This window comes from Phalaenopsis equestris, unplaced genomic scaffold, assembly GCF_001263595.1.
Source record: "Phalaenopsis equestris unplaced genomic scaffold, ASM126359v1 Scaffold000002, whole genome shotgun sequence".
Classification (NCBI taxonomy): Eukaryota; Viridiplantae; Streptophyta; class Magnoliopsida; order Asparagales; family Orchidaceae; genus Phalaenopsis; species Phalaenopsis equestris.
The window spans coordinates 24,037,578-24,064,530 of NW_018164444.1; the positions used below are offsets into that span (position 1 = coordinate 24,037,578).

At 34.5% G+C, this 26,953-nt stretch overlaps 1 protein-coding gene across 2 annotated transcripts in view; it reads right to left on the minus strand.

Annotated features, from left to right (window-relative positions):
• LOC110039455 (3-hydroxyisobutyryl-CoA hydrolase 1-like) overlaps positions 1-26,953 on the minus strand; it is an 84,739-nt gene that overhangs the window by 37,952 nt on the left and 19,834 nt on the right. For both annotated transcript variants that reach the window (XM_020744516.1, XM_020744515.1), the window contains 5 exons: positions 24,877-24,957; positions 22,107-22,175; positions 8,842-8,905; positions 8,427-8,506; positions 8,239-8,322 (listed from right to left, as the gene is read on the minus strand). In XM_020744516.1, coding sequence (XP_020600175.1) covers positions 8,239-8,322; positions 8,427-8,506; positions 8,842-8,905; positions 22,107-22,175; positions 24,877-24,957 — 378 coding nt within the window. The remainder of the gene's footprint in view (positions 1-8,238; positions 8,323-8,426; positions 8,507-8,841; positions 8,906-22,106; positions 22,176-24,876; positions 24,958-26,953) is intronic.

Genomic DNA, 26,953 nt, shown 5'->3' on the forward strand with positions numbered 1-26,953 from the left:
TACATAAGATAGTTTCTTGAAAATTAGTTTTGTTCCTCTTTGTATCCTCATACTATTTAAGTTAATATTCATGTGCGAAATTCATTACCTATGAAAGAAACATGTGAAGAAAATATTAAAATACAACATTTGTTTATTACCAATCCAAGAGTAATCATGGTAGTCTTCGAAATAGGAATGAAGTCTTTAACCCTCATGCAATCTCCACTCAAAAACCTACAAGCTCAGTGTTTTCGTTCAAAAATTCAATCTTGCTCAAACAAACCGTACAGATAAACTTTTCTCCAATCGAGGATCCTATTGCATAGGAGAATGCAGGCGAGCACATGAGAGTATTTGAAATTTCGACCCACATCGTATAGCTTAGGGTCGGGTCGGGCTGCATCATTTATCTATTTATTTGGATTATGCACGTTTCAGGCTGCATCGGGCTCCATCGTAGAATGTCAACACGTTGTCGAGCTAAAGTAAAATATTTGCTTTATATGTGGGTCCCAAATGAGGCAGACCACATGTCAATATGCGATTGAAGTCCGGATGTAGATCTCCAAACGGAATATTTGTTCCATATTTCCAATGGAATCATACATTTTATTTTTCTAAAATAATTGTAATGAAAAATTTTTTTAAACTGTAACCATCTTTTTATCAAGGTGGATTAGCGTGGACATGGTTTAATCAATGTAGAAGATGTTTGAAAGAAATTTACAGAAAGGGCATGATGGTTTCCAACAATTAAGGAACATTGGAGAGTTACCATAGAAATATTATGTCTCAGTGCTATTATTCTAATCAATAAATATTTGCCTCTCCCTTGGCCATGCTTCATCGTTCTGCACACTAGTTCCATCTTTCCTAAGCATTGTCTTGGCCTTTAATGCAATTATCCATCTTTCATCGAGATTCATCTAAGAGCATGGCCACAATCTTTATCATGAGCTTTGAATATTTTTCTACATATTTCTGGTATTTTAACTGTTTTAATGTATTTGAAGTTTGCTTTGAGAAAAAGCAAAATAATAGAGATATAAGATAAAAGGAGGGATTTAAGAGAGAGGAAAAGAAAGAGAAAAAAGTTTGAGAAAATAAATGAAATAAAAGCTATTTTTTAAGCAAACCAAGACTTATTATTATTCAATGAAAGAAGTACAGCACATGGCAACAGCAAAGCATCGTTAGATGAAAATAGTAACTAAAAATAAAATGAATAAACACGTCCAAAATAAGGAAAAAAGCCCAGGGTCACAATAAAATCATCTAACTTGGAGCATGATATTGTATATTTTCTTGTTATTTCTTTTTCTTCGGCATATAGAAATTGAATACTGTTGTCCATAAGCTCTTCTGTGCTGAACATAACAAGAACTTGGATTATCAATATCCCCAGCATCAAGAAGATGTTCATGATTAAACCCAAGATGACCCTGATACGTCATCTTGGGTTTTTAATAAAAATCCTAATTGCCATGATTAAAATGAAATAAACAAAATAGTTAGTTGAACAAATAATATACTTAGTTTTTAGCTCTAATCTTGTGAGGAAAATATCTTTCTAAACAATCGTAAACATAAATGCACATAAGTGGACCAAGTAAACACCTGTCCCTGTGGAGCGTTCTCTTGCAAATTTTAATTCCCTGGGCTTCATTCATTATTTCTTTAGGGTTTGAGTATTTATTCGACAAATGATATCGAAGTTTGGTTAAGCTACAGAATAGACTTGAGCAATAGAAGATTGGAAGGTCAGTACCGATAAATTTTCTGGGTTGAGAACTCGATAGTTGAAAGATGTAGATTGATGATTACACGTTTACAAAAAAGATGTGCTTACCTCTCTTTGAGCTGAAGTCCAATACCATGCGTCAAAAAAATTGGGATCTCCTTGATCGATAAACATTGGGGGATGTATGTCTTTCACAAATGACACAAGCAGACCACATCAGGCATAATAAAGATTCATCATACAGGTACGAGAAGCCTTCAACATTAAACAATGTATATCTAACGAGCGCAATTTTATACAGGTACGAGAAGCCTTCAACATTAAACAATGTATATCTAACGAGAGCTTTTCAGTCTCATAATGATCGAAGGCAATGAATTTGATCACAATTCAGTTGAGCGCAATTGCTTCTTTAAACTTGTCATCTTGAGTGAGCACATCCAAAGACGAGAAATATGATAAGGTTCCTTCTACTGCTATGTATCTTGAGAGTCAAAGATAAAATGCAAGGAGAGGCAATAATAAGGTATCCCAAATCTCAGATGACAAGTCAATCCAAAGATTGCAGTGATACAACGTAACAATGTGGCAAGACAATCCATATGAAAATAAGATGTCCATAAAGAAACAATACATAAAGTACAAAAATATAGAGGACATATGAATGTTGCAAGTGAAAGGATCTACAATACATTAGTCATTAATGTAAAATAGCATTACAAAGCCTTGGCTCCTATGCTTAGGTGCATCTTTTCAATAAACTCCATTTAAAAATTTTATCACTAACTATTCTGTATGAGATTATGGGAGGCTCATCTTGCTAATGATGAAATCTGAAGCGTTGTGGAAGTTGGTGATGTGCAAGTCAATGTTGATAATGAGAAAGCCCGGAAGCTTCAAAATATGAGGCACAATATTATATTGAAAATGAAATAATTTTAATCAGGCAACTAGGTAAAGAAGGTTATGCTTTGACCTTCTAAATTTATTCATGGAAGACCCAGGATGCTACGGAAATTTTATGTGAAAGAAAGATATTACCATTTATATGACATTAAACATCAGAATATCCAGAGCAATTATGAAATGAATTTCTTGTATCTGAGGAATCACGTGATATGATGTTTTTGTCAAGTAGAAGTTTCCAAAATGATGTATTGGCGTTACAAGAGAGTATATTTTAGGATCAAAGAGCAACATAACAACCAAAACAAAGGATGTGAAGGCTGAAATGTTTAACGGGACTAAACCACTACAAAACCTCAATAAATAGTCAAATTTAATTGAGACAATTTGTTACGCAGAAGGTTTCGCTTGAAATTGCAAAATGAAAATTAATCTCCCAATAAATGATTATTATGCTGTAGAGATGTAATTCCTCAAATCACTACTAAATTACAGACTAATGATCAGTATATTCTCCCAAATCTGGTGAATAATAGTTGCTAAAATCAAGCTATCAAATTATTAGTACATTCACCACTTCCATCATCTCATTAAATCTACCAAAAGGGTCAAAGGTCTAAGCATGAAGAGTAACTCTCAATTCTCCCTGACAATCATGGAATGGAAAAAGGAGAGGTCTTCCATATTGTAGAGAGGCTTGTTGATGGCTAAACACAGACCAATGTTGGGTTGCATTTGTTACATGTCGTCATGCAACTGCTTAAGGCCACATTGACTAACTAGATGAAGGTACTCCTCACCATGTGCGCCGGTGAAATTGGTGACTAAGCAAAAACTGATGATGGTGGAATTATGTACACAGGTATGTCGTCATTCAGCTGCTTTAGTCCACATTGACTAACTACATGAAGGGAGGCTAAGATCATGTGCGGCGGTGAAATTGGTTACTGAGCAAAAGCTGATGACGATGGAGTTATGCACAGAGAGGTGTTTATCTTTTGCTAAATAGAAAGTAAGACAGAAACAAGGCCCCGACAGAAGGTAACTTCAGCAAGGTAATCAACAGTGAATAGAGGTTACAGACATCCAACAAGATGTGGTCAGGCACAAGTCCTGTAACTTGAACCTAAAGTTTTGCTGCCACTGTTGCATACATCCGGTGTGCCCCCAAGGTTTTGCCACAAATGTTTTTTGCTTCTTTCAAAAATCAATAAGGATTATATTATAAATATGGAGTTTGTGTGTGTGTGTGTGTGTGTGTGACACCGGAATTATAAGGATTATATTATAAATATGGGGTATGCATGTATGTGTGTGTGTGACACCGCAGTTAACCAACAACAAAGGGAAACCAAATATTAGTGTTGAAAAAAATAGAAAATTACAACCAGACAAATGAAATAGGAAATAACAACAAACACAACACATAAGAAATCTGAAATTACAACAAATGATAACACAAACTCAACTAGGGTGGATATCGGGTTGATGGTGGTGATCGGTGAGGTTTCAAAGATGGCAAGATGGTAAACGAGGAGATTGGCAAGAAGAAAACAACAAGGCTAACAATTTCATGGGTTCCGAACAGCTATCTAGCAGCAGTTATCAACATGAGACGGCTTACTGAAATGATGACAGCAAAGGGGGATGGCTGAAAGCATCAACACTGAAGATTAAAGGCTGGAACGACAATGACAAAGAGGATGGAGGGCTATTTAGGGTTGTTGGCAACAAGGAGAAAGGGGAAATGAGGTTCCTGGAAGGCGGTCGAAGTGTGGGGGTTTGGGAGGCAATGACAAGGTAGATTGCAAAAAAAAAACGAAAGATGGTTGTTTCTGGGCGATTGCAGCAGGTACAGTGACGATGACAACGGAAGGAAGGGATGCAGAGGAAGGAAAATTTGAGGATAGCCATCGTTTAGAAAGAGGTACAACCGAAGCATCAATCACCCTTGAATACAACTCTAGAAGAATGAATCAGAGACGCAGACAACCATCCCGATAAAAAACGCACCAAGAACTAAACCTAAAACATCATAAAAGCAAATATATTGTAATAGGATAACTTGGAGTGGCCCAAGAGGACCGACCGATTCCAAAGCAACAAAAAAACTCAAATTGATTTTGTCCAAGCACGAAAGCGGGCCGGGCTTTCTATCGAGAGAATTCCCGCTTAGTATGCCTCACATTAATCTCCCAGGATTGGCAGAGTTTGACTTTATCCGTCAAAGTTTCTATCGCTTTGTAGTATGGAGTCAAATCAACCACGTTAAAGATAGTGGAGCTACTATAGCTTCCCAGTGTTGATGTGTCGATATGAGCACATAGGTCTCATTGTTGTTTGCACTGTTTCACAAAACACCTAAGAAGGTTTCCCCAATTGTGAGTAGCCATCCATACCAATCCAACTACTAAGGGTACTATGTTGAACAGAGCTGGAACTTGGTGCCAAGTATACATTGTAGGGTGTTCCAAAGATAGCCCAAGGTTGGCTCATCCCTATCTTATGTGAGGACAAACTGAACTCCCCGAAACAGTGGCGGCTTTGGCAACAAACTGTCAGTTAAAATATCCTGAAATTATTTCCATAGTGGTTGCCTTATGTCGAAGATCATTTCTTCTATTTCATTATTCATTATCATCACCAAACCAATACAACTAGCGCTTCTTTGCTGGCAAAAGCACCAGTAACCTCGGTCTCCATAGAAGATAAGACAATGTGCTTCCAATCCTTTGTGAAAAAGTAGGATTTTTTAAATCCATCATGTTGAGTTCTACAATCGAACTACCACGGTCTCCCGAACAGGATGTGTCAGGCATCCATGAGCAACACAACGCATCACGCCTGACCCTGTAGCTGATTCCCAATAGAAAACTCCACAAGACAAATCCTGTCAATGTTGACCTTGTTCTCCTTCAACCAAGTCAGGGAATAGGATCAGAAATGTCTTTGAGTCGTGAGACTCAACTTATCCATCACCAGTGTGGATTTCACATTCTTACGTTTACCTCCATCGATGATGAAGTTGCATACATTTCCTTTCACAATCTAACTGGTGTAAAATATGTTATGGCGAAGCCACTGCTACTCCCCCGCACCTCGTCTGAAGGACCCATCGAACCACAAGCATCTCACCCTCATCTGGTGAAATTTGGCACTCTCCATGTTTTTTAGTTGCCTCTTCATCGCTCACTTCCTCCACGACACCCTTTTTGGTGAAGGAAACAACTCGATTCGTCAAACAACTAGGGGTGATGTCTCCATGCCCATGACATCTGAAGCATTTATTAGCTGAAATTGTACTGAGTTTACTACTCTTCTCAGGCTTCTTCTTGCTCTGGACAACTCTGTCATTCTCTTGACCAATCTTCTCAAGTCCCTTAAGCGTGCTCTTGTTGATGTCTCAAGTTATGGGTGGCTTTCTGAATGGAGGTGTTGTATGCGCTGCATTTGATATCTTTACACCTTTAATGCTAAGGTCCAAACGTCACTCATTATCCAATAAATTTGTAGCTTGACCACATTGTTGATGGAGAGTTTTAGGCCTCTCAAATACCTGGCTATCGTATGCTCCTCTATCTTTGCAGCTCATATTTCAACTTAAGCTACATAAGTTCAATTGTGTACTCCTCCACTGACATTACCCTTTAATGCAAGTGATGGAGTTTCAAGAAAATATCCTTGCAATAAGTAGTATGGGAGTAGGTACTGTCCCTGCATCACCTTCTTCATTTTTTCCCAGGCACTAATCGTGTCCCATCCTTCTCTCCGTCTCTACCTCTTCAGATTCTCCCACCACAACAAAACACTTTTCCTCATCTTGATCTGAGTAAGTTCGTTTTCTATCAGCTGGCACATACCTATATTCAATGATTCTCTCGATAGTCTGCAGCCACTAAATGAAGTCATCCGGATTCATTCTTCCCTCCAAATCTGGTTATCAACTTTCACTTTTAAGTTTCTATATCCTCTAACAGCCACTTGCTTTCTCTGATATTGAATCCCGAAACATAGTGGTCAATCATTCTCTTCATTGAAATCATACCTATTGAAGGGACTCAAATGCTCTTCGCGCTTTCCTTCTCGAATCTCACTATCACAGCCGACGGTGACCTTTCACTGAGTTTTTCCCTCAAATTCATCAAGTTGTTGTAGCACTCGACGAAGTTTTTGTATCTCTTTCATGATAAAATATTGATCGGCGTCCAACACTTATCTCCTCGGTGGCATAATTAAGGTTTGGCTGTAAGCGGGTGGGATAGGGTGTATGAGTGTGATATCGGAAGGGAAACAAAAATTTTGGGTGAGGTAGGGGGTTTAGGTAACCCTAGAATATTAGTAGGGTTATATTAGCTCTGATAGCCAATGATACTGCAGTTAACGAACAAGAATGAGAAAACCAAATATTATTGTTGAACTAAATAGAAAATAACAGCAAACACAACTCATAGGAAATCTGAAATTGCAACAAATGATAACACAAACTCAACTAGGGTGGATCTCAGGGTGATTGTGATGATTGGTGAGGGTTTGAAAGGTGACAGGATGGTGAACGAGGTGTTTGGCAAGCAAAAACAGTTAGACAATGGTTTCTTCGGTTTCAGATAGCAAGCATGCGAAAGGTATCAACGCGGGACAGCTATTTGAGATGATGACAACAATAGGAGGTGTATGGAAAGCAGCAGCAATGAACACGGAGAGTTGGAACTGCGATGGCAGTGAGAATGGAGGGTTCTTTAGGGGCGTAGGCAGTAAGTGGAAGGGGGAAATGGGGTTCCTGTAAGGCAGTCGCAAGCTGGAAGGGAGGAGTGTGAGGTTTGAAAGGCGGCGTCAAGGTGGACTGTAGAAAAACATCCAAGGAGGGTTGTTTCCGAGTGGCTGCAGCAGGTATGGGGACAGTGGAAGTAGAGTAAAAGATGTGGAGGAAGGGAAAGTTGAGGATAATCATCACCTCGGAATGAGATGCAACCGTAACACCACTCAGCCTCTAGAAGAGAAAACTGAAGACGTCGATGACTTCCCGATAGAAAACAAATAAAAAATTAAACCTAAAATATTAGAAAAACAAATATATAGTAATAAGATAATTATGAGTGGCTCAAGAGGATCAACCGACACCACAACAATAAAAAAACCAGGACCAGTTTGGTCCAGGCATGAAAGAGGGATGTGCTTTCTGTTGTGGGAATTGTCGCGCGGTATGCCCCGCACCAATTTTTGTGTATCGCTCAAAAGAAAACAAACCAACTCTAGAACTTTCTCAGTATGATGAGAGACTTCAAGTATAGTCTCTCTTGAGGAGGTGAATAACATAAATAACTCGTTTTTATTTCTGGTGTATTTCATATGGTGTTTTAATTCTCTCAAATGTTTTCACTTTTACTCTCAGGTTTGTGTGTGTTTTCCCCCAACATATGATTGAAGTGTGTGATTGACACACCTTTCTAAAAATCTCTAACCCACCATGCCACTACTTCTAGCACGCATGACCAATAAAACAACTTTTTGAAGAAAAAAACATAAGTAGATTACTGATACTTTAAGTTGTATATAGCTTGATGCAGGAAAAAAAGTCATTCCATTCCAAATACAAGTCAAAAAGACCATACTGTTTTCTCCGTAGCCACCCGAAATCTACCATGTATGGAAACACCAGCGCCGCCTCCCATCACAATTCCATTGAGGAGAGAAACCTTCAGCCATTATTTATGTAAAACTAGCATAAATCAAATGTAGCAAGGAAGTCACAAGAAAATAGCAAGAAGAGATGATATCTGCTGTATGTGTTGTGATTCACCTGAGGCTTGCTGTAAGTTGCAATCAGATAATTCAATCTAAACTCATTCCAGAAAAAAATTGCACCATTAGTCCAGTGACCTTTTTCACCAAGATGGTAATATGTTAGAATAATAGGGTAGAAACAAGGTATAGAAAATTTTAATAAGTAGGAGTCTCTAATTAATATTTATATCTTTGTAATTTAGTGTAGCTCTTTTGCAATGCAGTGAGCAACAATTGTCCGAAACAACTAGCAAAAGCTTCTTAGAAGATTACTCTAGCTACTAAGCATGAATTATAACCTGAGTTTAAGCAAAATAAACTAAGAAAACTTGGATGAAAAGGGGTTTCTTTTTTTCATAGTTAGACAATCAACCAAAATAAAACACGGGCAATTAAATAAAGGTGTTTTCTTGGGAATGACAGGATGGTACATTCATCAACTGAATGCGCAACTTCTGCAACATCTCCACCAGCACAAAATGCTTTGCCTTCTCCCTGAAAAGATCACAAAAAAGTTATGAAATCTCAAAGCTTGAAGAATAAAAAAAAATATCTTCTCCCTTATTGAGCTAATGGTGACAATTGGTCTATAAAGTTATGTGGACATGGCACAATGGCAGGTAGTATAAAACCTTGAAGCAAGATGGCCACAAAGGAGTGTTGTCCAAACTTATTTGAAAGACAACACAGGACAAAGTGTTTTCCAATTATTGAAATAAATTTTTACTTAATCTGTGGATTCATGAACACCAATTTATTCACAAACTTCAAGAATTTTAACCAATACGTTAAACCCATGATACATCATAAAAGTCTACCGAACAGGAATCAAAGACCAAAAAAAGAAGATGATAAAAAGAGCAAAAAATACAATTTAAAACTTATTATGACAGCGAACAGGTGAAACAAAATGATTTATCTTTCCTACAGTGATGAAACTATCAACAAGTTGTTAACAAAATAAAAATATTCAATTTTTGTAGTTATAATGGGTCAACTTAAAATAAAGGTGAGTTGCATCGAGCCTAGTTTGTGTAGTTGAACTATCTAGTTTGGTTTGGTTCTTGCATCATTCATTATGTAGGGGGTTAAAAATAAGGATGAAACAGTGCATTTCTAGACAAGCAAAAGGAGGTGGTCATTATAAAAAAGCTGACAGAGAAGTATGTTAGGAAAATGTAAATTCACTTTCACATTTTTTTCCATTATTTGATGTATTTTACCATTTTAACTAAAAAATGATGCAATCATGAAGTAAACTTATTATACAAAGTTTAACAGTTTAAATTGTTTGACTTGTGATTTTATTGCTCAAACGGTCCATTTTTTAAGTAACTATAGAAAAAATTGAAAGTTAACCCCTATGCAAAACAACATTTCATTGAGATCACTGCTCATTTAAAATTAAAAAGGAAGAGAAGATTCTATTGCCTCATAAATGTATAATGCTAAACAGATAATTTTCTCAGAATGCTTTCAAGGAGTTAGTGGCAAAAGGCGGATTTCCCCTATGTGAATCCTATAGCTTCGACTTGAAGCACCAGGTGTCAAAGGCTACTCCAGTGTCAATCATTAATATGGAGCTCCTTTAGAGCTGTATTTCTCTGCCATGGTTGATCTTGCATGGGCCAGGGTACAAAAGCATGAAATAAAAAAGCTTATCTTCTAATTTCTTTTTTAGGATTGATGGATGCATATGGTAAGGTACTGGGAGGTAGTTTTGTAAGATAAAAATAATCCAAATGTTGTAGTAGGGTTATGTCAGTCTAACAATGTTTACTCCTATTTAAAATAAACATTGTCAAGGATTTGTTGCTTTGCAAGAAGATGATTAGGTAGATAAATTAATTTTTTTAATATTTTATTGTCAATTAAACAAGAGAAACATATTTATTTATTGTATAGTATTATAAGAGGATGACCTTTTACTATCGGGGATTCTATTAATGTTATTACTTAAAAAAATTAAGAGGTAACTGTCTTTCTAACAGCCATCATTCATGATTTCTATATATAAAATCTTCAAATCTCGCTAAAACAAAAATATACTAAATTATGGGTCAAATTTTTAGAAGGCAAATTAAATTTTAGCTAAACACTACCTATAGATTTCGCTTTAATGCACGAATCATTCAAATTTTAGGCTTAGATATTTGTGTGTTTATCGGAGTCAATGCGCAAGAGTTGATTTTTTACCAATTCAATATATCTTTTGAACGATGTGTATACCATTTAATGCACTTGCACAATTGCTAATACATTTGCTCCATTTTTTTGCACAGTTTTTGGTGAAATTATATGATATACTTGCACAAGTTTCAAAAGTATTGATACGACTTTCATGAAATTGTATTTATGTTGTATATTGTCTCATGATGTAAATGCAAGACTTAGAGCTCTCACTATTGGATTATTTGTGCAAATAAGTCATTAAGATGTATAAAAAAAAAAAAATCCTTGATTGCTTTAAATGATCACATTTAGTTTGCTTGCGAACATGTGTTGCGGAGGGGTTCATTGTGTTGTTTGTTTGCATGGAGTCCTCAGTTCGTTTTATTTTGAATTTTCAGTGAAGTCTTGTTCATCCACGTTGACATATAATCTAGTTCACTATAAAACCGCTGTAAGTCTTATTTGAGCTTGTTTGAAAGTGGATTTTTAAGTCCAATGCACATACCTTGTAAGTCAAGTGCAAGTCATGTTTGTATTCAGTTTGGATCCCTTTAATCTTATAGCAGTCTAAACGTTAAAATATTATTTTTATCTTTGTTGGAAAGATATCAAATCTTTAGTAGGTTCTTATCAGTCCTCAATTTTTTGTTCTTTTCATTTCATTTGTTGCGATATATACAATATTTTGAACATATATTTTATATTATTTTTTGTGTTCTCATTGTAATGTTTGTCACATTATGGTAATGAGACTCTCGGTTTTTCCATTTAACCAATCCTTTGCAAGCTCAATTCACTAAAATTTTGGCAGCTATCCGCAATCGACAATTATGGGGAGTGCTAGACTTGTCTATCATACTTAAAAGAATGTGCATGCTTGCAATCATAAGACATCATGGTCAAAGTTCTTCAAAACTAATACACCCAAAAAAGTGCATATAAACCCACTGCCATAAGACATCATGGTCAAAGTTCTTCAAAACAATATAGAAATTCATCCATGACGCCAGATATTACTGATGGGACGACCCATAACTTTATAGAAAATGTAAGGATGAGGTGATTAGAAGATGTGTACCCTTAGAAGAAACCCTTGAAATTATTAAGAAATATCATGATTCTGAATTTGAAAGTATTTTGGAATCGATGGAACTGTTTTTAAGACTATGAAATCTGGATTTTATTGGCTTACTTTATTTAGAGATGTGACTGAATATATTAAAACTTGTGATAGACGTCAGAAAGTATGCAATATTTCTAAGCATGATGAAATGTCACTTAATTTTACTTTGGAGATTGAAATTTTTAAGATTTGGGATGTAGACTTTATGAGTCTCTTTTGTACCATCGTTAGAGAATTTATATATTTTGATAGTTGTAGACTACGTCTAAAAATGGATTGAGGCAGCAACTCTTCCAAATTATCATATTCAAAGTGCAAAGAAATTCCTAAAAAGAATATCTTCAGAAGATTTGGTATGTCTAAAGTAATCATCAGTGACCGGGGGAGCAACTTTAGGAATAGAAAAATTGAGACATTAGTTACAAAGTATGGAATTAAACATAGGATTGTCACAGCATATCATCTTCAACGAAGTGGTTTAACAAAAGTATCTAACAGAGAAATTAAAAATATTTTAGAAAAAAACTATCAATCCTAATAGAAATAACTGGTCTTTGAGATCAAATGATGCATTGTAAGCTTATAGAACTGCTTATAAAACACATATAGAAATGTCTTCATACATACTCATATTTGGCAAATTTGTCACTTACCAGTAAAATTACCACATAAATCTTATTGGGTTGTTCAAAAGTTCAATTACAATATGAATAAAGCTAGTGATAAAGGATTACTACCGTTAAATGAACTCGATGAAATTAAGCAAGAATTTATGAAAATGTGAGAATTTATAGAGAAAATGAAAATGTGGCACAATCAAAAGATGCTTAGAAAAGATTTCGAGCCTGGAGAGGAGGTTTTATTGTTTAATACACGATTAAAATTATTTCCAAAAAAAATTTAAGTCCGGGTGGTCGGGACCATTTACCAATTTCATCGAGTTCAATTTAGGATGGGAGAGACTGATGTTAAAAGAGATTTTAATGTAGGGTCAACCTGAGTAAATATCTGGATTCGTCGATCTGTGAACATTAAACTAACTTCTTGGGAAACAACTTAAGTTTGTATTTATGTTTGTGATTTTTGTTTGTCATTGTGTGCATTATTTGTATTTTTGTGTTAATGTTTAGGTTTGTGAGTGCTTTGATTTGATTAGGACCGCGTGAATTGAGGTAAGTGAATCCTTAGTCTTCTCGTTGTGGTTGGACTTTAGTATGTCTTTTGTGGTGGTAGCATCAACCAAGTCCTCTATGCCGTAGTTCTCAATCGAACATAAGGATTTACAGAAGACATGTATAAGAATAGAATAGATCCATCTCAATTCTTTATTTCTTACTTCTTAATATGTTATTCTATCGTGATGGTTTGGTAGACCAACTATAAGAGGAGCATGTGGATGATCTTTTCATTAAATGACAGAAGTACATACTTTATTGGATATTATAGTAATTAAAGGTTGGCAACACATAAGCCAATAGTAAAGATGTTATTTGGACTTAAATATCTTTACAAAAATGTGTAAAGCACTCGGTAGTCAATAGAAGAAGATTCTATTGGAGATTTAAAAATAGAGTAGAAAGATATGATGAGAAGGGGGATGAGTAATCCTCAATTATCTTTAGCATAAGATAGTGTATAAGTGTTTAATATGTGTGATTAAGGACTTCAAGAGGATAAAATATTGCAAATTAAGATACTAGGACCAAATCTGAGTCAGGTACATAGACACCAGGCCCCTGGCGCCAAAGTGTCAGAAGCAGATTTGGCACCTTGGCGCCGATAAAATCAAGCGCCAAGGGGCCAAGATAAGCAGAGTAGCGCATAGGAGCTACTATCGCAGCGCCTAGTCGTCGCTTCCACCTACTCGACAAAATAGCCTAAACCGGCCCGATTTAGGTCATTTCCGCAAAACCTCCTCCCCGATCCTTCTTCAACGGCTGAGAGATGAGACTTAGGGTTCCCCTTTGCTTTCCATTTTTGCTCGATTCTTGAAGATTTGGTGAGGGTAAATCACTTCCATGAGGTAAAATCTGCTCCCTATGCTTATTCTTCCCATTCGGAAGTTTTTAAAATTTTTTATGGAAACGGTGGAATTGGGAATTTCTTGCAGAGAATCTTAATTTAACTCATAACTTGCATATAGTTTGCATCCACATCAATTCTTAGCCTCATTCCTTTGAATTTTCATTGTTGTTACTTTCCTATGGCTCCCAAAATAAAATGAGGCAAGTCCAAGTCCTCTTTTGACAAAAAGAAGTTTGTAAGCTCCAAAGCTCAGGAGCGTTACAATGAGTTTTTAGTGTCGAAGAAGTTGATAGCTAAAAGGGGATTCATTAGCCATGAGGAAGCGTTAGAAAGTATTATTGTTCGGCATAACTGAGAGAATTTTTGCTACAATACTTCTGTAGCAGTGATTTCTGTGGTCAGGAAATTTTATGCCATCCTCCCTGATGCCTCTGACGATTCAGTATTTGTGAGGAAGAAGCATATGTATATCTCTTCTTCGCGAATTAATGCATTATTTTCGTGGGCAGATGTCCCTAGGAATTTTTACCCTAGTTTTGTGCCTACAAATTCAAGTTAGATTTGATCAACAGATTCTTGACCAATGGGAGAGGGGCATGAAAGGTGAGGAATGGCAATAAGTTGAACTTTTCTTCTTCTAAACTAAATGAACCTTCCAAATCTTGGCACTACTTCATTTCGGCCAAGCTCCTACCCCCCACCAATTTGAGTGAGGCTACGAGAGAGAGAGTTGCTCTCAACTATTACATCCAAACAATGAAATTTATAGATATAGGAACTCTGATCTATTATTCCATTCTCAATGTTACGAAGGGGAGACCCACTTTAGAGTTCGAACATCCTTCCACTATTTTTGTCCTTTATCAGCATTCAAGAGTTACTTCTGAGGGATCGGAGAAGCTGTTTCATCTGTGGAAAACCTTGTCAAGGCCAATGTGAATTTATATAGTAAGCACGCTACTTTTGGGCACAGAACGAGTTCTTCTCAGCCTTCTTCCTCTTCTAAGCCTTCCACTTCTTATTATCAAACTTGTCCCTCCACTAGTTTAGCTTCTATGTCAGAGAGATTGAAGACGCTGGAGAATGACATCACCATTATTCAGATTAAATTTTACGATATTACTGACCATTTGATGCATTTAGATTGGCAAAATAAATGTCAATATGATCACACCACTAATTTTCAGGTTGCTCAATTGGAGATGTACGTGATGAATTATAAAATTTGTGGGGACAACTCAGTGGAGTTCCCAGCATGTCCACCTTACCAGGTATATGAGCACAGTTGGCGGATGGAAGAGGATGAGAAAGAAGAAAATGAGTAAGAAGAATTAGAGAATGACGAATTTATCTTTTTGTCGATGTTATGGCTAGTAATCTTATTTTTTTGCTATGTAGATGTACTGGACTTATTTGTTATTTGCTGCTACAACTGAACTCTTTTGATCATTCTATGTTAATTGTTGTGGACTTATTTTTAGTTATCTTTGGTAATATTTAGACTTTCTTTGGTGTAGTTTCATTTCAATACTCTTTAACTTTGATATACTTACTACTTCATATATGTTTGTCCGGTATACCTGTTCATCTTGATAGTAAACCTGTGGTAGAAAGTATTTCTGAGCTATTTTCTCCATGTTTATATTCATGTTTTAAATTACTTAAATATGATAAAAATTAAGTTTGAGGATAGGAGAAAGATCTATTAAAATCTTAAATTTATATGTAAGATCTATTAAAATCTTAAATTTATATGTCCTCAGTAACTCATATTTGAATTGATAAGTTTAAGAAGATTTGAGGAATGTTGGGTGGTTAAAATTTGAAATTTCTACAATGTAGGGGAAGGGAAAGACATAGTATCTTTATGTTAAACTCTATGTAAATAAGACTAAACTAGGGTGAAAATAAGATGTAGCTCAATAGGTAGAAAAAATGATTTTGACTATTTATTTTTAAAAAGAGTCGTACATTTGTTAAATTAGATACACTTAGATACTTAATAATAGTTGAGCCTCTATAAAATCATATTTTCAACTAATACTTAACTTTTGAAAAACAAAAAAAGTGGAGAAGAGTGGTGAGTTTTACTTTAGAGATATGATAATGAAATTCAAAATTATTAAAATGTCTATCCAGATATAGTAATCCTTATAAAATTATGCTAAGGAATGAAATCTACATTTTCTAAAGAAAAAAAAAATTAAAGAAAGAAAATATAGAGTGAGGAGAAGTTTGTGGAGAAGCCATACCAAAAATTGGTTTCGTTGGACTCATTAAATTTAATGCTTCACTACATTCCTAAGCTTCCTAAAATTTAAGAAGTATTAGTAAAATCTTTTTAAAAGGAGTGCTTCAATTATGTTTTCTACCATTTAAGATATCATTTTTAGCAAGTGATTATTTCTTTTTGAAGTAAATAGAAAATTAAGTTTTCTTAGTTGCATGCAAGGTTTCTTACATCTTAAAACTAGACTTGTTTAGTCGAGTTATCCTATCCAACACTATGAATTTCCTGAAGCCAACCTATTGATAACTTTAATGAAATCCACTCCCTTAAATAAAAAAAAAAATTGGTATTAATATTCAAGTGTTACTTGAGAACAAGTAATATTTAAGATTGGGAGATTTTGATGTGTAAAAAAGAATACTTAATTTCCTTTATATTTTGCACATTTTATGGATGAAATTACACTTTAAAAAAAGATATTTTATGTTTTTTTTGCAGGTAAATATGTATTAAAAGAGGAGCAAAGTGGAGAAGACATGGAGCAAAGTAAAGGTGGCTTGGAGCTAAGGAGGCTACAAGGGACTGGCGCCTAGACGCCAGTCTCAAACCTAGGAACCCGAGTGCCTGGCACATTGGGAGCTTAGGCGCCACTTCACTAGCACCTTGGCACCAGAATTTTGGCGCCTAGGCACCTATACTAGAATAGGCAGAACGAGAGACTGGCACTAGGCGCCTTGGCACCCGAAACTATCTAGGCGGTTTTTAGCATTTCAAATCCATGATTTGGAGAGTTATTCAGCAAGATAAAAGAGATCTTATGAAGGGATAAGAGCAATCTAATATAGAGAGAAGGCAAGGTTTGTTGAAGGAAAGAATAGGAGGTTTCATTGATAATTTGGTGAGGAATTTGAGTTGTATTGTGAAGAGAGTATTCAGTAGAGCAGCAAGAGATCGAGAGATCCTTAGGGGAGCATTCTCAGAGCTTTGTTAAGGAGAGAAAGCTAAATATTGTGTATGATTCTTATTGTATTTCTGTAAATACAATTATTTTATTTCAAATGATGTTTTCTGGTGTGTTCTTCACGTTTTCTGAACAGTTCAATTTTACTTTTCCTTGTAAGGGTTGAGTAGGTTGTACAGGAGTGCAAAGTGTTTCCAAAATTGATTTTCAAACTTTAATGTGATGAGTAACTTTTTGAATTTTATTTAATTTTCATTCTGACCAAGTGAATGGTTAAAATGTGTTGTGATTCATATGGTAAAATTACTAAATTATTTACATTGATCTATAGCGTATGGTGCAAGTAATTTATAGAGAAATGCAAATGTTAAGGATATAGTCTTTGATGGGTTCAAGTTGGGATTTAAGGAATTAATATCAATTTAATCAAACTTTTTCATGCACTCGGAAGAGTGTAAAGAAGAGAGTGGCTCTTATTCATCACTGGCCATATTCACAATTCACACTTTACATTTTTTATACTACCACTAAAATCATAGGGAAAGTAGCTTTATAACTTTATAATCACCAATCCAATTAAGATAAGTAAAATTTCTGCAGGAGTTAACACTTAAACTAGATTGCAATTCAGTAATAGACTGTAGAACCTTTACTTAATTTCAATTCCAAGCTAAGAACTAAATCTAGTAGGCTAGAACTTCTCTTAAGTCTAATTCCCTCACTCCCTGTGAGATCAATATTCCGGACTCAAATTCGGATATTACTGATACAACATGTACACTTGCGAGAGACCCCAGAGTGCGAGTGCACTTGGAAAAAGGGCATATCACCCGTCATAAGAAAAAAGATAAAAATGTGGGTTATATATTTTGTGGTTTTAATTGGATTTCAAATGAGTCTGAAGTCGTATTCTCACTAGGAAACCACTAACTTCTATTCGAGAATTTTTTTCTAAGGACATATATGAGTCAAGAAGAAAAATCATGTCCCTTAACACTAAATCTCCTTCTAGCCCTAAGCATAAGAACTCAGATGTAGTGTCAAGGTATTAATAGTAACAAAAAAGGCATAAAAAATCTTGGTGGGAGCATTGCAAAAAATCATGACATACAAATGAGACATGTTAGAATCTTCATGGTAAACTCCTAAATTAGAAACTAAAAGCCAACTGTGAAGGTTGCATTCATCAAGCCACTCCTTAAACTTAGGAGCATTTTACTAACTCGGATGCAATCCCGTCCACCAAGAAGCAAATAGAGTACATGCATAGCTTACTTCAATCTCTAAAAGTGTCTCTGCCTCCATCTTGCTCTTTAGTATAGAAGAATAACTTTATAATCACTATATTGTTAGGTGGTACTTCTAATTTTATTCATTCTTGGATGATTGATTCTGACGCAACTGAAGTTCTAAATTATTCTCATCTTATAGACCTTATGCAGGTAATAAAAATTATCAAAATTATCGATGATTTCCTCCCCGTAATTGTAAAGATAGAAATTGTCAAACTCACTTCATTGTTAACACTTCGGGATGTGTTCCATATTCTCAATTTAACTTATAACTTGTTGCCCATTAGTAAAATTACTTCTATCCATCAATGTTAAGCCAAGCTCTAATCTTATTATTTTGAGTTTTAAGAAATGACCATTAGGAGGAAGATTGACAGTGCTAAGGAAAAAGATGGGTTCTATGATTTTGACTATGGATTGAACACGAATAGAAAATATTAAGGTATATATTTAAATTTTGATTTAATTTCCAAAGACAATGATCTGCTATTATTATTTAAAATACTTATTTTCTAATATATTTCTTAAAAACATGTCATCTTTTCAATATAAAATTTATTAAATTGTTAAACATCATCGTGCGTCTTTTTCTCCCAAAACATATAAAAGTGACAACCGGGGACCTTATTAAAATGATTTGCAGCATTAACTGATGATCACATAGGATTAAGTTGGGTTATTTAATGAAAGAAAAATCTTAAATGGAAATAATTTTTAGAAGCTTTTACACTATGGTACAAACACAAAAAGTTATTCAAATATTACGTAGTGATAATGACCGAGAGTATTTCAAACTTATTTTGGGACAACTTTTTTCCCAAAAAAATAGCTCATTAAAGGTCTTGTGTCAACACTCCACAACAAAATTGTGTGGCTAAAAGAAAAAAACAAATGTTTACTAGATGTATCTCATGCATTACCACTTACCAATCAGGTGACAAAATATCTTTAGCATAAAATCGTTATTACTACTACATTCCTCATAAATTGAACTTTTATACTTTAAAATACATTTTGATATATTTTTATAAAATTTACCCAACAAATCGGCTCTCGTCATCTTTGCCTTTAAAGATATTTGAGTGTACTACATTTGTTCACATTTAAAATTATAATCAATAGAAAATTGAATCCTTCGCAAAAAAAGTAAAGCTTGTATTGATTATGCTTCTATTCAAAAGGCGTATAATTTTTTTTAACATATTTTCCACAAATAATTATTACTATGGATGTCACCTTATTTGAGTTACAACGTTTTTTTAAACCTCATCTTTAAGAAAGGATAAACAAAGATTCGACTATTATTTTTCACGATATTTTTCAAATATAAGACTCACAAAATTAGACCTCCCTAACATTGATTGATCAACTTAAAAAATTCAAACTATATTATAGAAGGAGAAAGTTGGTTGATTTTCTAAATATTGAAGACAATCAGGTCTTCTTCATAATCCTATAACAACAAAGAAGAAACCTAAAAAAAGAACTACGACAGTGATATCATTTGACATTGTCTACTCGTGGCAAAGGACAACAAAAAAAAGGGTCTACAAAATTTTTGCACTGCATAGAATACGTGAACCCTCCAAATAATGTCCTCACTTGGATTTTACCCCATGTTCAGTCGACTTAATGTTTGAGTTTTGAGTCTTCTAGTCCTGAACCAAAATCTAGTTTTAATCTTAAGTCTAACGATTCTATCTCATTGAGCCGTGTAAGAGGCAAAATCTTGCACCCAACACCCATTATCCAATTATGTATCATATGAAAATCTCTCACCAATTATTTATGTTTTTACTTCACAATTGTCTTTTATAAAGATGACTGGTGTTGTGTAGCATGCTCTGAAAGTTCCTATGTGAAAGGGGACTGTCTTTGAGGCGATGAAAGCTCTTGAAAAAAATGACACGTGAAAATTAGTTGACCTACATAAAGAGAATACAATTGTTGGATGCAAATAGGTGTTTATGATCAAGTATAATTTTGATGACTCTCTACAACGATAAATGACTGGTTGCCAAAAGATTCACTTAGACCTATGACACTGATAACTTAGAGATATTCACCCCAATTGCAAAACTAAACTCTATAAGAGTTCTTCTGTCACTTGCAACTAATCTTGACCGTCCCCCACAACTGTTGGATATAATAAGAAGCATTTTTCAATTGGAAATTAGAGAAAAAGTGTACATGGATGCACCTCCAAGATTTAGTGAGAAGTTCAGCATAAAGGTGTATAAAGTAAAAAAATCCTTATATGAGTAAAAGCAGTCACCGAGAGCATAATTTGAGAAATTTATAGTATTTGTTAAGGATCATGGGAGTAATCAAGGGAAAAGACTTCATACTACATTCTTTAAGCATTCAAAAGATGGGAAAATAGCCATATTGATTATGTATGTGGATAATATAATTCTCACTAAAAATAACGTATATAATAACCATTTGAAGAATTCCATATCATCATTTTTTTTAGACCAAAGACTTAGGATCTCTAAGGAATTTTCTTGGCATTGAGATTGTTAGATCGAAGAAAGGGATTGTTGTTGATTCATCGAAGGAAGTAGGATGAATCATTATTAGATTGTAGACACTCAAGTTGCTAGAGAGGAAGAAAAAAGACATAGTGAATAGAGTTTAATATCAAAAGTTGGTGGAAAAATTGATATATTTATCACATACATAACTATACATTGTCTTTGTTGTGAGTTTGGTAAGTCAATTTATGCATTTTCCCTATGAGAAACACCTTGTAACAGTTAGCAGAATACAAAAATACCAAAAAAGTACACCATACAAGGGTTACTCTTTTAGAAGACTACACAACAAAATATAGACATAAATTGATGTAGATTGGGTGGGCACTATTATTGAAATGAGAATGATGTCTGAATATTATACTTATGTCTACGAAAATATGATTACATGGCAAAGTAACAAATAGAATGTGGTTGGGAGGAGTAATACCAAGGCAAAATATAGGGCTATAGCTAATAAAGTATGTGCCATGTTCTAGTTGAAGAGAATTCTTGAAAAGTTGTGGATCCCCATGCTAATGAAGTTGTACAGTGACAATAAAGCTACCATAAGCATTGCAAAAAATCCAGTACAACATGATGCACAAAATGTGGAAATTGATAAATACTTCATAAAAGAAAAAATTGATTGTGGAGCTATTTGCTTCCCTTTATTTTGACTGTGCAGCACAACAAATATCTTCATCAAAGAGGGATAGTTTTGAACTCTTCATAAGCAAGATGGGCATGATAGATATCCATAGTCCAACTTTTGGGGAGGGGGTGTGGTTTTGTTGAAATTTTAGAAATTCATATTATTGATATCTTTTATTTTTAGTATTTCCTAATATTAGTAATTTCTAATTTTAAAATTTTCTATTGTTGATAATTTATGTTTCCTTTTTCTAGCATGGGGATTTTTTGGCTGATTTTATGGCTTCCATAATTGGTGGCCTCCCCTGCTATTTATCTTATAACCGATTCTTCGGAATTTGAAAAGAGATAATTAATTTTCCTTCTCCCAAAACTACAAGAAACAATCCTGCTTTTGGAGAACAATACTTCCAACAGTTTTCTAACCCTATAACAGCATTCACTTTTGCACTAAGGTTGGACTGATCGAATCAACAGAGATTTGACTATAAGAACAGTAGTTTCAATAATTCAGACAAGTTACTTGGCAATAAGCCAAAAATAAATAAATTATTTGCTAAGTTTAAGCCACATATAGAGGATACCTGTTTCTGTATAAATCCACACTATCTATATAAGAAGTTTGCATAAAGGTGCATAAATAAAGAATATTCAACAACGATCAATTGCATCCAAATCTCACTCTTGTAATTGCCAAAGTTGTGCGATTCAGCATGAAGCTACCTTCAAAATCAACAACTTGGCATTTGGATCCTCCTCATAAGCTGTGATATGTTTCAGCAGTGCAGTAATCTGGAAATACATAGTAATGAAATTACTCGAGACATGTAATCTCATTCAAAGATCGATATTTATTGTAGATACATTGTATCCAAGAAAAAAATGTAAATAATTTACCTCTAATAAATCAAAACCAAATGCTGACTATGAAGCAGCAACCATAGATTTTTTTTGTCAATTTATTATCAGCTTGATTTAAAGCCCCAAAATAGCATTAGTAGTGAGAATTTCATAAGTCTTTATGCATCATCGGGAGATGGAGTGATTAGTCTACAAATGTGGGAAGAATTGCAAGCACATGTCATTCCGTCAATTTTTTATGCGAGTTACTTGCAGTGAGATTTATAATTTATCCTCGCCTATATTGACATACTTGAATGGTGCCAGAAGTTTTATGAGACACTAAGTAAACGTGACCGTGTTGGCATTTTGTGGGTAAACTGGTGAATGATTGGTTTCAGTATAATATCCAGCGTGCACTAGTAAAATGTATGGTATATTCCAATGTACAATATGTTAGAAAAGATTTGACCTTCAAGATAGAATCAGAGACTCTTCTTGGTGCAAATCCTAGGGTTTGTTGGGTTCAACACGTGTCACAATGTGTCTAACACGTGTTACAATGAAGCTATGATAAATTCCAAGTTGGTAGTGCACAATTGTATAGGCCCCTTACCTAAATCTTAAGAGTATCAAACGGAGTCAGAGCATGCTTAGCATGTCTAACCCTTCATAGTAATAACTCATTTCATAGCAACTTTACCCAGGTCTCCAAAGGAATTGAAGTTCTCTATGCGTGTAAATTCCTTGGTTTTAAGTTTTAAGTTTTATGTTTGAAAGAACCAACAAAATCATGACCCCATTCAGCCGTTTCCTTCTCTTCTTCGTTCTTAAATTTTTATATTTTTTTTATCCTTCTTTGTGCTCTCTCAATGAAACGCTTCAAATCTAGCATGTGGAACAGAGAAGGTGAACCTATCCACAATCTGGAATCCACATATTCAATTTCAACAAACAAATAAGAGAAGTAGAACATTCTCATTACCAGTGACTTATACATTTCCAGTAATACATTTTCCACAGTTTTTAAACTCTCAACTCCCGGTGTCATAAATGCTCATCTAAAGTAGATCCCCACAACATTCCGCTGAAGTGGGTATGAATTATGGTTTGCTTCTGTAAGTGTTTGCAAGTTATTTCTGGATTTTGCATGCATCATAAAAAGTTATTTTGTAATCAAAAACTATTATAATTATTCTATAATTATTGTTCAGTGATTTTATATGTTTACTATTAAAAGGTCTCTAAAGATTATATAGATACTAGCACTACACAAATATCAGAATGAAACATTAAATCAAGTCTCACCAACTCTTTTCATGTTATCAGAGCCATTGGATTTATTTTTTTGATTTTTTTTTTTTCATCCTTACATTTTCATTATAACAGCCTTCATCATTGCAATATCACAATCACACTACTTTCATTGTTGTACACTTTATATTTTCCCCTAATTTTTCTATAACTGCAACCTTCATTGTTGCATCACAAGAATTCTATAGCCGAACGTGTTGCACTTCTTCCTATCCACCCACAGTACAGCAAAAAGTTCCATAGCTGTGGGCATTATTGTTGTGCTGCTGTGAGCTAATCCCTATCCACCCACATTACTGAAGACTTCATCAACGCATTGCTACAAACATTTTCCTTTCTACAACCTTTATGCCCATTTTGCCAAAAATTAATCTCATTGTTCTATCCTTCATTGTTGTATTGCAGCAGATTGGTCCTGTTATTGCAGTTTTCGTTGTTGTATTGGTACAATTCATTTCAATTTTTTTCATATGAAAAGAACCGCAATTGTCCTCTTATGGATAATAATAACAATACCCATATAACCAAGGTCTTGAGTTATCTTGAACTTGAGAGATATAATCCAAATCCAATGAGTCTCAAAACATTAATTCAACATATAAATTTAATGGGAAGAACACCTAATTCTTAAGATTAGAAAAATGGGTCACTTACAAGGCATAGAAAATTGGGGCAGTTTTTCAAAAATTAATTAGCATGTTTTGAATGGACAACATCCATTCATTCACTTGAGGGGAAGTGTGAAAAAATCAAACTTCATCAAATCCGTTTTCATTAATTTCCTCTCCATCAATTATGCCTCCATTAATGTTCCGCCAAACCTAGCAATCCTCCACTTTCCTTAATTATTTCATGTCACTTACTAATCCATAGGATTATTAGTGTCATCTCATCAATCTGTGAACTATTATAATTAATATAATTATTATTCTACAGTCACATTAATCCATGGATTATTGTAATTATTTTGTATTTATTGTTCACTACTATTGCAAGTTTCCTATTAAAGACATTCCCTGGATTGTAGATATCTTACACAAATGTTAAAATTTAAATGAAACAATCAATAAATTCTGTCCAATTCTTATCACTTCGCACACTATATCTCGATATTATCCGCCGACATGAAGTGTCATTATCTTACTGTTGAAAGAACAAGAAAGTGCTCGCTCTATAGTTAGCACAAGAAGTAAATGTATTATATAGGAAAAAGCTAACAAAGACAACATAATCTCATTTCCCAAATTTTTGTTCAGTTATGGCAATGGAAAAGTTCAGCTGACTAATCATTAGCATGCTAAAAAAACGAATTATAGCGATATCAAAGGAGCATGTATACCATTCCAAATGAGAGTGCATTCAACTGTCGGGGCCTGTTTAATATTAGTATCCTTGCAAATCCTTTTTCTTCAACAAAAACCTAAAAAGCACAAAGAATGCAGAATGAATGCAAAAATAAACCATACATAATAGAAACAAGAATACTTTCAAGAAACATTTGATCCATAGTAAGAAATTACAATGAATCATGTATAGAAAAAAATCAATGTTCACATGGTAAGAGAATCTCGATAGAGAAGAAGGGAAACTTCATAAAGTATCACTTCAACAGATCAAAATCACCATTATTAATTTTGAGCTCACATGAGAAAAGTTAAGAGTTGATCTTAGGTCAACAAACAATCTGTAAAGCTCATAGGTCAAATTTTGTCCACATTACCCAAAGGCAAGGCATCACCATCTAAGTCGATTGCTATAAACGTAGACAAGGGTTTGTTGGAGCGCACTCAAAATGATACGCCATGACTAACTTTGGCTGGGACAAAAAGTAGGCAAGGGTTAGTTAAGACATGACTCGTAAGTGATGTTCCACACTTTAAACCAAATGCGAAGAAAAGTGACCAAGGGTTAACTAAGTCTAAAACTAAGATTATATTTGTTCCTTACTAGTTAGGGAACTTAAATGAGAAGAAAAAATATATATATGCACAATGATTAGATGAAGAATAATAACACTAGTTTACAAGAAAATAAACTAAATGTTGAAAAAATTCAGAAACATTGGGTAAAGTTTCAAGTTATTATATCTTGGGATGGAAGTCTATAGAGATGAAAGGAATAGCGTTAGTGATAGAATAACTTCTAAGTTACTTATCAAAAAATATAAAATAAATTTGATTAGCCTTTATGCTCCGAAAGTAGCATAAGAAAATGATTTAAAAATCAACTTAGGAGGAGATGGATTAAATATTACATTTTGTGTGATGATAAAATGTTAATCATCAAAATGACTTTATGAACATGTAAGTTGTAGTAGGATGTATAATGAGAGGATTCACAGTGGGTATAAGAAAATATATAGAAAATTAGAAATGCTATAAAGATATAAGTCTTGATCTTGTAGTGCCTTATGACGTTATGAATATACTTTAAGAAACGAGAAGAAGCTTCAAAAGTTTTAGAAGTGGAGCCATAAAATCAAAAATAGGCATATTTTTTGTTTCAAAAGAAATAAAAATATTCTTTCACAACATTAAAAACAATTCTGAAAAAAAAGTTCGACTATAAAAAATAAAGCAATAGTAATGTGTGTGTATATACACACAGTTTCTAAATAAAATTATTAAATATTTTAATGTTTGTAAGGCAAATAGGTGGAATTTAATAGGTGGATAAATTGTAAATCTTTCAAGATAAGTTACTACAAACTACAATTAGAATTCTTTAGTAAGGTCAAATATAATGCTTGATAAAATGGCTAGTATTATTAAGAAAAATATTCTAGAAGTTTCAACTGGTCTAGAAATAAATCATACATTATTAAGGATAGTGGTGGAATCAACGGGTGGTCTGTTGACCTCATTTTTGGTGAGGTCTAGTCCTCCTCTTAGGGTTTAGGATCTAGTCTTAGGGGTCTCCCTTTGACTATCTTAGAATATTAGAAATGGGACCCGCCTCGTTTTAGAAATTCAACCCACTTCTGTCTACTTTTGGAGTTTCGCGTGTGTGGTATCGACTTCTAGCACTTAGAAGGGTGAAACCGACATGAGGAAACCGAAAAAGAATTCCTATAGGACATTTCTGAGCCTTAGGATAGCATTCTGCACAATTTGCACTCCCACGCGCACAAACTTTGCAATTCGGAGAGTCGACACGTCCGATCGCCACGATTCACATCGCTTACACTGTTATCCATCGAAGACTTGAGTAAACCTTTTGAGACGATCGATCGCGGGTCGAAATTATGTTAAATTTGAATTTCGACGCGTTTTTGACCCTTTTGACCCGATTGTCGGCGACGTCGTCCGAGCGACTCTGGATGACGAAACAGACTGCGCCAACGCTTCCGGAACGTCGATTTTGCCCGGGGAGGACACCCATTTTGTCGCGTCGCCGCGCGCGAGTAAATTGTGTTT